The sequence below is a fragment of the Salvia splendens genome, chromosome 15, assembly GCF_004379255.2.
Source record: "Salvia splendens isolate huo1 chromosome 15, SspV2, whole genome shotgun sequence".
Taxonomy (NCBI): domain Eukaryota; kingdom Viridiplantae; phylum Streptophyta; class Magnoliopsida; order Lamiales; family Lamiaceae; genus Salvia; species Salvia splendens.
In genome coordinates, this window is record NC_056046.1 from 503,256 (window position 1) to 515,573 (window position 12,318).

The window sequence follows — 12,318 nt, forward strand, 5'->3', positions numbered from 1 at the left end:
CTTGTATTTCTTTTTTAAATTAATATAATATCGTCGAATTTTCGATATAACTATTTTTAGCATGCGTAAATATAGTAAATTTATGTAATCCAATTTGAGTTATCCTACTAGTTATGGTACTCAACCATTAGCATGTTATCGATATAGTGATGTATGACTTGAGGTTTGGATTTTCAATTGGTCCGTTCACGGTGGAGAGGGAGAGAGGGAGTGCACCCCACTTGAAACCGGCAGATCATCTGCCTCCACATAAAACATGTAATGATTTTGACTTGGTGATATTTGACATATGTGCAATTTCACATTATTAAAGAAGTTCAGGATAAAAAGCAAACTTTGTGAAAAGTATATTCGCATAATAGTATTTTATAAATATTCAATTATCAGCTTTTAATAGTAGTGAAATTGTCACTCTACTCATTGTTATTTTTCTTTTTACTACTATTAAGACTATCCAATACACAATTACGTTTGAAATCCAGGCTATCGCTTTCTTGATATAATTATGTTTTATTTGATGTTATAAAATAAAAATAAAAAACTCATATATTGACTTCATGTCGGGATGTTCCATAACCAAATAGACAAATTTTAACTCTTGTCGAACATAAATGCAGACCTCTGCACTTTTGCGGCGCAGATCAGATGAATTCAACTTGGTATTTCCCTCACATTTATTTGATTTAATGTATGAAACAAGATTTCATATTAATATTGCTAGATTGAGTGTAAAAGTCCTTATACTTAATCTCAACCATAATTTCACATAAGTCTAATCTTTGTTTATAAGTCTTGGCCTCCTCTTGTGATCAAATTAATCTCGGATCAATTCAATTTTTAAATAATCGAATCAATGATCAGTGTTATAGAAAAGCAAAAACAGAGGAGTAAACAGAGCAGAAACAGGGGCTTTATACAGATATTCATGAACATATACAAGATTGATTTTATTCCTAACTAAATATATGTATCAAATTTCACACAGTATGAGAAAGATTGAAGAGAAGAAACTGCTGAGCTTCCATTTTCTATGTACAGCAAAGCTACAAGCAGAGTTCCTCTTAAACCCTCTCACACTCTGATAATAATCCCTAAAACCCTAAAAAAAGGCGCCAAAATCAGCCATGGAGATCCACGACGGCGGAGGAACTCCGGGGACGCATCTCTAGACAATCCCTCAGGCAATTCTCCGCCGCCGGTCTCCGATCACGCCTGTCCGGCGAGCTCCTTCGCTCCGATGAAGGTGCCGTGGAATCCGTACGGGACTCTCGACGGCAGCTGGACCTTCGCCTCGAGCTCCATCGTCGCCGCGTTCACGATCTGCAGCTCCGACTTCCACGCCGCCTCGTCGTGCGCGAACGCGAGGATGTAGCCGTCGTCCTCCGCCGCCTCCGAGCTCGGATCTCTCGGCAGGAAGAGCGGCTCGCCGCCGTACTTGTTCTCGCCGTAGAGGAATTTCTTCGTCTCTCCGGTGAGGAGGTCGACCTTCGCGAAGCCGGAGACCTTCGGCCACGGCTCGGCGATTGCGAGGTAGGCGTAGCGCGTTTTCCGGCCGAGCTTGTTGCGGTTGACCATGCCGGCCTCCAGGTTGACCTGATCGTCGGCGGAGAGGATCGGGCGGCGCGTGGATTTTCCGGTTTTGAGATTGAGGCGGATCTCGGAGAGGACGCTCTCCAATCCTTCGTCGCATTCGTTGAAGATCAAGTCCGGCGGCGTCATACACGAGCCGATGACGACGATCTCGTCCGTCTCCGGCTCCTCCCACGCGTTCCAGAGGTGGAAGCAGAAGCAATCCGGCACTTCCACCCAATTCATTCCAGAAGCATCTTCCGCGTACTTGCTCAGCACACCAAATCGCGCAATTTTGTTTTTATCGTACACCACCGGAGATCCGCCGCGGATCATCTCCGATAGCTTGAAAACCACCTGCTGATCCGGAACGATCACGAAATTCTCCGTGATTGCGAAATCGTGCATCATCGTAGGATCGGCGACGGGGATTTCAACGTCGTTTGATTTCTCACCGTTTTTCGAGAATCGGAAGTATTTCAGATAGGGCTTTTTGATGACGTCATAGCTGAGGGCGAAGAGCTCGCCGGAATCCGGATCCACCTTCGGATGCGCGATCATAGTGGAATCCAGCTGTCCGTCGAAATCGTAGCGCTCAACGGTTTCCAGGTCGCCATTGCCGGTGACGCGGACGTGGTAGGGGAGGTCGTCCTCCGACATAGCGAGGAGGCGGTTGTTGAAGTAAACAACGCCGGCGTTGGCCACGCCGCAGCCGCGGCGGTGGTCGACGAGGTTGAATAGGCCGCGCGCGTAGAAGAGGAGGAGCCGCGCCACGCCGGAGTGGCCGTGGAGCTCGCCGATGGCCTTGGGGAAAATGGAGCGTCCGAGGGCGCGCTCCTGCGTGAGCCTCTCCGTCTCCGTGAACCGGCAGGCGTAGCTGGCGTCGCCGCCGTCGAATTTAACGGCGTGGATCATGCCGTCGCCGTCGAAGAAGTGGTGGCCGGCTTCGGGCTCGAAGAGCGGATTGGCGCCGTTGCGGACGTAGACACCTCGGATGGAGTCAGGGATCTTCCCGACGACCGGGAGGCGGTGTCGGACGGGCTGCTCCGGCACCGGCGAGAAGTTGCCGGAGATTTGGACGGCGGGGTCGGTTGTCTTCGGCAGGGGATGCTGGAGCTCGTGGCGTGTGAGCGCCTTTTCAACGGCGTCAAGCGCCATTGCTGAGGCTCTCTGAATTATATTCCATTGCGGTTTCGATGGAGAATCGGTATTCTCGATCACTCTCTGCGGCGGCGCGGCGAGGGAGGGCGGTTTGTAAGCTGGCACCGCGGCGGCGGATTGGTTGGGGAAACGGAGAGTGGGGGTTTGGAGGGAGCATTTGATGTAATTGGTGTTGGGATGATTTCTTCTTGTGGTGATGAATGGCAATGATGAAGATGATGGATTGGATAATTTGGGCTTAATCCAAGAATTTGTGCATGAAGTTGAAGCTGCCATGATTATCTATTTTGGGACTAGAATGTGTGTATAATGGTGAGTGCTTTTGGAGGGAGTGTGGAGGGAGGGAGGGAGAGAGATTGTGTGTTTGATGAGAGAGAAGGGAGGGGTTAGAGTATATATAGATAGTGAATTGTGGGGAAGAAGGTCCACGTGTTGGATACATGGAAAAGTGATGCATGACAATAAATCAAAGGGTGGAGTGAGCATGTCATCCTTTCTTCAAACTTCCACACCACCATGTGTGCCTTTTACTTCACCATAAAGAAATTCTTGTTGGACAAAAATTGTAGTACCCTACTACTCCATAAAGCTCTCTTGGGGGTTTGGGATGACCGGATTCATTTGGTTCAAAACCGACTAACTTCTACCAGTTTTCTATTTCCTTCGTCCGCCATTAAATGTCTCATTTTTCCTTTTTCATCCGTCCGTAGTAAATGTCTCATTTCACTTTTACTATATATATAGTAAGTGGATCATACAATCCACTAACCCATTCTACTTACATTTTATTATAAATCAATATATAAAAGTAGGTCTCACATTCCGCTAACTTTTCAACTCCCTTAACTACATAAAGTCAAACAATTTCTTAAAACTCGGGCCGGTCAAATATGAGACATTTATTCATAGAAGACTGCTTCGTTTTTCTATATTTCAACGGGTTTTTTCAATATTCTACAATTTTGTATCGAAATCGACAGATAACAGTGGCTCTATTAGAGGGGATTCATGTTTGACGATCGAAACTATCAGTCCAATTTTGATATAAATAGTCAGTTTTGATTTAAACAAACGTGTTCCTAAGGTCTCTTAGGGATATGTGCAGTCATTTGTGGTGAACTATGATTACTTGCATGATGGGGCATTAACGGTTTATAATACTATATAGTATTAATTAATGGTGTAATGAATAGCTAGCAGCTCCGCGAAGGCTGAATATAATGAAAATTTTCAACCCTCATAGGCAGATAAATGAATCGGTGACTCCACTTGATGGTTTGGCGAATTTTTGATGGTGATGAATGCAGGAAAATGCAGATCACGACACAGAGATTTACGTGGTTCGATTTACTGAGGTAAATCTACGTCCACGGGAAGAAAAGAGGGCAGAGTTGTATTGCTTGATCTGTTTTCTACAGCTTACAATACAGACTTGCTATATGATCTTTTATGTCTCGAGAGCTCCCTTTTCCTTCTGATCTAAGTTCTATTTATACATTGAACTAAGATCGTGGCTTGCATCACCACTAACTAGGTCGTGGCTTACATCACCACTAACTAGGTCGTGGCTTACATCACCACTAAGTATGTCGTGGATGTCGTGGAGGTCATGAGATCCTGCATGGGTCCACCACGAAATAGATCGTGTAGTGGAGGTCGTGGAGGTTCTGCATGGGTCCACTATCTCCCAGTTCGGTCGAATACTGAGACCGAACTGCTGAACTATTGCCGAGCAGCTTTTGCCGATCTGAGAGTAGAGCTTGATTGGTCGGCTTTTACCGAGCCGTAGGCTGGGGCCGAACTCTTTGGTAATGCCGAACTGATTGGTCGGCTTTTACCGAGCTGTAGGCTAGGGCCGAACTCTTTGGTAATGCCGAACTGATACTCTTCCTTGGGCTTTGGGCTGATGGGCCGTCACTGCTATTGGGCTTGTTTAGTACGTACCCCATCACTACCCCCCCCGAAAAGCGAAGTGAATCACTTCGGCGAAGCGAGTCACTTCGGCATTCTGGATAAAGGTACGGGGAAGGCTGACGTTCAGGGGACGTGCCTTGCGCGTGACTGCATTAAATGCGACAGTAAAATCCGACCGTTGAATCCTGAAAAGGTGGGATTCGAAACGGTGCGATGATTTTGAAATCTTCTCCGAATCCGATAAATACGTCCTTTCTTCATCAGTTGAACACTTTTGCTATTGCTTCTTCTGCAATCTCTCTCTTTTGCGTAAAAAATTTCCTTCCGCTTTCAAGAATTTCTTCAGACTTTCAAAGAGTAAGAACCATGTCTTCTTCTTCTTCTGAGTCAGGTAGCGGTAGGAAAGGGGATAAGGGGTCTTCTAGCCGGAAAGAATCCGGGGAGAAGACCGTAGAGTATTTTCACAGCATCTTGAGCAAGGATACTGTGATATCTTTACAAGAAAAATACTTTTTTCCTGGGGGGAAGGTTGCGATTCCCGACGACCTTCATAGGGCTGACTCGCCGCCGGAGGGTTACGCCACCGTTTATGAAGCCGGCTTGGAATGCGGGCTTCGTTTCCCTCTTCCCCCTGCCTTTGTAGAACTGCTAGATTTTTTTCAACTCCCTTTAGGTCAGGTGACTCCGAACTCTTGGAGGCACTTATCGGCCTTTGCTGCCGAACTGCGTAGGCTAGATAAGGATCTGTCTCTGAGGGCAATCCTTAATTTCTTCCAATTTAAGAGGAAGGGATCTTGGTTTTACTTGATCCCTTTACAGCCTTTTAGGGCCTTTTGCAAAACCAAGTGGCCAAAGTGGCAGCATCGCTTCTTTTTTTATAATAGGACAGCGGCTCCGGGCTTTCCCTGGAGAGGGCCGAAGTCCGTGATTCCTCATCCTCGGTTAGAACCGTTGGACGAGCTCGAGGGCGAGCTCAATAAGATTCCTATGATTAGGAAGCAGTACCTGGAGTCTGAGCTCGTCAAGGGCGACTTCGTGTTCGACTCCTCGTCTTCGGATGAAGAGACCGAGGGTGAGGAATTCTTTTTTGTGCCTTACTGCTTTTGTGGCGAAAACTAACTTTGCTTTCTTGCTTTTTGGCAGTGTACATGCTGAATAAGATTAGCCGCAAATCCTCCGAGCTTAAGGAGCCGGAGAAAGAGAAGGCTACCAGCTCGGCGCCTGATGCCGAGAAGAATCCGAAGAGGCAAAAGACCTCTTCGGATCCAAAGAAGCCGGAGTCGACTTCGGCAAGTAGGAAGGGGAAGACCCAGAAGCCCCCGAGAGCGCCAGAGAAAGACGTGGTCTTGGCGCCTCCTTCGGAACATATCTGTGAGCCCTTTTTATGGCCCACGGACTTCGCCGAGGTGAATTCTCTTCTTGATTTTCTGGCCTTGCTTTTTTCCTGTATTTTTTGTGGCCCCTCTGTTGACTTTTTGCTTTTTCCATTTTCAGAGGAACGATATGCTCTCCAAGCTCGTCGCCGTTGAACTCTCCAAAGCGTCCAACGACTATGCTGAGATGCAGAGGAAGTTGGCGGCTGCTTGTCACCGGGCCGAGCAGGCTGAGGCAAACTTTGAGAAAGCCAGAGCTGCTAGGATTTCGGCCCAGGATGAAGCTCAGTTTGCCAAAAACCAGCTCGTCATCCAGCGAGAGCAGACGAAACGGAGGGATGCTGCCGCCGTGGTTGCCCAAGGAGAGGCTCTCCGTGCTTTCGCGGAGAAACTCTTTCTGAGCAACCAATTTTCAGCCTTTGTCGGTGATCTGCTGAAACTGATGACCGATAAAGCCGAGCAGGGTCCCGAAGTCATCCTGCCGCTGTACGGCCGAGAGATAGCAGCTCGGCTTCAGAGTGTGCCGGTGCTTGAGGAGCTTGCTTCGTCCTCGGTCCTGCTTTCTGCAGACCAAGTTCGTAGTTGCCGAGCTGACCGCGATGAGAACATGGAGGCTATCTTTGCCTCCATAGGGTCAGTTTCACCCGCTCCAATTTTCCATGGAGAGGGTGAGACCGAGCAGCATGAGCGGCAGACCGGCGATGAGCAGGCCGAGCAGGAGGCGCAGCAGATCGGCTACGGTGGCGCCGAGCAGGCTGGGGAGAGCAGGGAGGCCGAGGCTGAAGCTGAAGCAGACAAGGAGAAGGAAGCTGAACCTCACCGAGAAGGCGGAGACGAAGCTGGCGGAGTATGATTTCGTCTCCCTTCTCTTAGTTTAGTTTCTTCCTTCTTGTAAAACGGCCTTGAAGCCCTTGTGTAGAAAATTTTTTTCTTATGAATGAAAAAATTCTTCTTTCTGCTATTGTGTCTTCGTATAGCCTTTCGTACTCTCTTTTACTCCTGTTGTGGTTTACTACCTGCTCAGTAATCTGAAATGCCGAACTGACATAGCTGCTTTATATTCTGAACTCTTAAGGAGCTGGAGGTACTTCACTGGAAGCGGCTGTACTCTTCGGCTTTAGACGAAGCTGAGAAAAGAGCCATAGCTGACCAGGTGAAGAATGACGAACTCTTGGCTCGTTCAGTGAAGCTGGAGGCCGACAATAAGGACTTAGAGTCCGAAAAGAAAGATCTGGAGGCCGAGCTGAATACCGCCGTCGCTGAGAGGACTGCGTATGAGGATTTCATCTGCAGGCGCGGGGGAATGACCATCTCTGAAGTTCAGGAACGAGTTGACGAACTGTGGGAGGAATATCATGTACTCCGGAGGAACAATGCGCTGGAGAGCTCGGCTTGCCAACAAGTCGTGAAATCATTGCGGCGCTGGGCTTCTCGGTACGACATCATTCTTTCCCGGCGTCCCTCAATCGAGAGATTCCTTAGGCATTTCCCGTCAACAGATGGTCACACTCCAGCTCAAACCCTTGATTCACTTGCTCAAAACCTTACTCCAAGTCAGCAACGAACTCAGGAACAGCCGGAAACGTCAAGACGAGAACGGACTCAGGAGCAACCGGAAACGTCAAGACAAGGACGGACTGAAGTTCGTAGAGGAGCTGTGATTATGAGTGAGCAAGATCAACAAATGCTTCGTGAAGAGACTCTTCGCCGCCGAGGTGCTAGAGCTTCTCGGGCTCAGGGAAGAGGCGGTAGGTCGATTAGAGCATCTCGTCGACCTGCTTATTCTTCAGCTGCCGAGAACGACCGAACTCGGCTTCACGAGGATTTTGTGAATAGATGGCTCAACTTTAGCAACCAGGGACAGTAGAATAGTCCTTTGTAATGGCGTAACGCCTTCTCGTAGGGCAGCAGAATTGTATGCCGAACAAGTTTTAATAAATGAAATCTTCATTTCGCTTCTATCACTGCGTATTTACAGCTCAGCGAAAAAATTTCATCGTGCTCGTCCTCGGTCTTATGAAGTAAACTTCTTCGACCGGACTCGTCGTCGGTCTTATGAAGTAAGCTTCTTTGACCGGACTCGTCTTTGGTCTTATGAAGTAAACTTCTTTGACCGGACTTAGTCCTCGGTCTTATGAAATAAACTTCTTTGACCGGACTCGTCTTTGGTCTTATGAAGTAAACTTCTTTGACCGGACTCGTCTTTGGTCTTATGAAGTAAATTTCTTTGACCGGACTAAGCTTGTGTCCTAATTTGGCGAGTTTTATCGCTCGGATCGGACTTTCCCTTGTCCTAATTTGGCGAGTTTTATCGCGTGGATCGGACTTTCCCTTGTCCTAATTCGGCGAGTTTTATCGCGTGGATCGGACTTTCCCTTGTCCTAATTCGGCGAGTTTTATCGCGTGGATCGGACTTTCCCTTTGTTGCAGTTCGTTTCAGACGAACTGCTTGTTTCTTAAGCCGAATTGTGGTCTTGTATCCTCCTTAGAAGCTTGGACTCACAATCGTTGGCTTATTGTTGCAGTTCGTTTCAGACGAACTGCTTGTTTTTTAAGCTGAATTGTGGTCTTGTATCCTCCTTAGAAGCTTGGACTCACAATCGTTGGCTTATATATGTTCTAAAAAGGGGATCAGCCTTTGAAGAACAAGATACCTTAGTAACATTTGTAAGAGACGACACGCACATAGACAGACAAAACACACCTAGACAAGCAAGACGCACATAAACGAACGAGACGCACATAGACAAACAAAAAGCACATAGACAAAGTAAAAAAACAAAGAAAACACATACCTCTAGGACCGAACTAGACACAAGACGGACTGACCGGACTGTCTCTTACAAATGGAACTTCTTGAGGTTGGAAATGTGCCATGTTCGGGGTACTTGTTCTCCTGACATGTGAGTCAATTTGTAAGACCCTTTGCCGAGGACTTCTGACACCCGATATGGACCTTCCCATGTGGGTTCGAGCTTGCCCAGCTTTTCTGCTCGGCTTACTTCGTTGTTTCTCAAGACAAGATCTCCCACTTGAAATTGCAGCTTTTTCACCCTTTGGTTATAATACCGGGCTACTTGCTCCTTGTACTTGGCTGCTTTTATGCAGGCCAATTCTCTTCTTTCTTCGGCCAGATCTAGTTCGGCTCTCAGTCCGTCATCATTCATTTCTGAGGAGAAATTTAGAGTTCGGGGACTGGGTACGCCGATCTCAACCGGAATCACGGCTTCAGCGCCGTACACCAGACTGTACGGAGTTTCACCGTTGGAAGCTTTGGGTGTAGTTCGGTAGGACCATAGGACTTGAGGGAGATTTTCTACCCATTGTCCTTTGGCTTGTTCTAACCGAGCTTTCAACCCTTTCACCAAGATACGGTTTGTTACCTCCGTTTGTCCGTTTGCTTGTGGGTGGGAGACCGAAGTGAACCGCTGTTGAATATTCAGCTCTTGGCACCAATTCTTGAATGTCTTGTCGGTGAACTGAGTCCCGTTATCCGAAATGAGGATGTGGGGTAAGCCAAATCGGCACACTATGTTCTTCCAGACGAAATCCAATGCCTTCGAGCTCGTTATCGTAGCTAATGGTTCAGCTTCTACCCACTTTGTAAAGTAATCCACGGCAACGATAAGGAATTTCATTTGCCGAGGAGCTTGTGGTAGTGGTCCCACTATGTCTATGCCCCATTGCATAAAAGGCCAAGGGCTTTGCATAGCATATAGATCGGTCTGCGGCATCTTTGGGATATTTGCATGGATTTGGCACTTCGTGCATGTCTTGACGAGCTGCACTGCGTCTTGTACCAAAGTTGGCCAATAATACCCCCATCTCAGAACTTTTTTAGCTAAAGCTCTAGCTCCGATGTGGCTACCGCAAGATCCTTCATGAACTTCTCTAAGGATGTAGTCCGTCTCTTCTGGCCCTACACATCGCAATAACGGCTGAAGGTAGGACTTTCTGTATAGGACTCCTCCATGAAGTTCGTACCGAAGGGCTCGGCATGTGATTTTCCGAGCTTCTCTCTTATCCTCGGGCAGTTGTCCTTGATCTAGATACTGTAAGATCGGCGTCATCCAGTTCGGCGAGCTGGCTACTGAAAGTACCTCAGCTTCATCAATGCTTCTGTGCATCAATTCCTCCACCTTTGAACTTGGATATGAGGCTAACTTACTTAAAATATCTGCTCGGCTGTTTTCCGCTCTGGGAATGCGGATTATCCGAAAATAAGAGAAACTTCGGCTAATGCTTTGCGCTTTGTCCCAATATTTCCTCATCCTCTCATCACGGGCTTCACTTGTACCCAACATGTGATTCACTACGACTTGTGAATCACAATGGATTTTGAGAGACTTGATAAATAGACTTTGCGCTAGCTTGAGTCCGGCAAGGAGAGCTTCGTATTCGGCTTCATTATTAGTAGTTGGGAATAAGAACCGAAGTGAGTAAGTTACCTCGTGTCCGTCGGGAGCGATAAGTAAAATACCAGCTCCACTTCCCGTTTTATTCGAAGCTCCATCTACGAATCCGCTCCAGCAGTCCGGTGGCTCTACTTCGGATTCCAGAGGCTGTGCTAGTTCGGCATTGGTAGAATTTTTCTGTTCGGCAATGACAGGGATTGCTTGATCGAACTTTGCTTCTGCAAGAAAATCTGCCAAGGCTTGTCCCTTGATGGCTTTCCGAGGTAGGTATTCGATTGAGTGTTCTCCCAACTCTATGGCCCATTTGGCGATTCTGCCTGATGCTTCTGGCTTGGTCAAAACTTGCCGAAGTGGAAGATCGGTTAAGACGCATACCTTGTGAGCATAGAAATATGGCCGCAGTCTCCTTGCTGCATTTACTAATGCCAGAGCAATTTTTTCCAGAGGTTGATACCTTGTTTCTGGACCTCTTAATGCTCGGCTTGTAAAGTAGATGGGAAGCTGCTTTAGGCCTTCTTCTCGTACAAGCACCGCGCTAATGGTCTGATCCGATGCCGCTAAGTATAAGAATATCACTTCAGCATCTGTTGGAGCAGAGAGAATAGGAAGCTCGGCTAAATAACTTTTGAGCTCGTCAAAAGCCTTTTTCTGCTCGACTCCCCACTCAAACTTTGGTGCCTTCTTTAACACTTTGAAGAATGGCATTTGCTTTTCGGCTGCTTGGGAAAGGAATCTATTCAGTGCAGCTAGACATCCAGTTAGCCTTTGCACATCATGTATGGACTTCGGCATTGCCATGTTCTGAACAACTTGAACTTTTAGCGGATTTGCCTTGAGTCCTTCTTTTGAAACCCAACAACCTAGAAACTTTCCCGAATCTACCAAAAAGGTACATTTTTGGGGATTGAGTTTGAGGTTGGCTTTTCGGAGCACGTCGAGAGTGGACTTGAGATTGTCTTCGTACTCCGAAGTGCTTCTGCTTTTAACGACTATGTCGTCAACATACACTTCAACCTCCTTTCCGATCAAATGCCGAAAAAGCTTATCTACCATCCTTTGATATGTGGCTCCGGCATTCTTTAAACCGAACGGCATCTTTTTATAAGCAAAGATGCCGAAGTCAGTAATGAAAGCCGTTTTTGGAGCATCATTCTCATCCATTAAGACTTGGTGGTAGCCTTTGTATAAATCAAGAAAACAGAAAATTTCGAAGCCGATCAAAGCTTCTACTTTTTTGTCTATGTTCGGAAGGGGATAGCAATCTTTAGGACAGTGCTTGTTTAGATCGGTAAAATCTATGCACATCCGCCATCCTCCTTCTTTTTTCTTGATCATCACAGGATTGGCCACCCAAGAGGGATATTTCACCTCGAATAATACATCCGCTTTCAGTAATTGGCGGACTTCGTCATGGATGACTTGATTTCTTTCTGCCGCAAAGAGTCTTTGCTTCTGTTTTATAGGCCGGACTGATGGATCAATATTTAACCGATGAGTGATTACCTCAGAGGGCACTCCGGTCATGTCCAACGGAGACCATGCAAAGACATCTTTGTACTCCTTGAGGAGCTGGATGGTCTTTTCCCGGAGTAGAGGCGTTCCCGCGAAACCGATCTTGACCGTTCTGGATGGATCATCTTCGTATAACTGAACGGTCATTGAGTTCGGCTCTGGTGTGACTTCGGTCATTTCGCTTGCCTCTGACTCCGGCTGTTGTGATTGCTATGCTTGATGATGCCGATCTGATTGCTCGGCACTTTTAAGCGCAATCTGCAGACACTCTTTTGCTCTCTTTTGATCACCTCGGATGACCGCTATCCCCCCTTTAGTGGGGAGCTTGATGGTGAGATGATAAGTAGAGCAAACGGCCCGAACTGCGTTGAGCC

At 47.2% G+C, this 12,318-nt stretch overlaps 1 protein-coding gene across 1 annotated transcript; it reads right to left on the reverse strand.

Annotated features, from left to right (window-relative positions):
* Positions 1–888: 888 nt before the first annotated feature.
* Positions 889–3,081, reverse strand: LOC121767734 (9-cis-epoxycarotenoid dioxygenase NCED1, chloroplastic-like). Its single transcript, XM_042164062.1, has one exon. The coding sequence runs from the start codon at positions 3,004–3,006 to the stop codon at positions 1,207–1,209; it is 1,800 nt and encodes a 599-aa protein (XP_042019996.1). The 5' UTR covers positions 3,007–3,081; the 3' UTR covers positions 889–1,206.
* Positions 3,082–12,318: the final 9,237 nt, after the last annotated feature.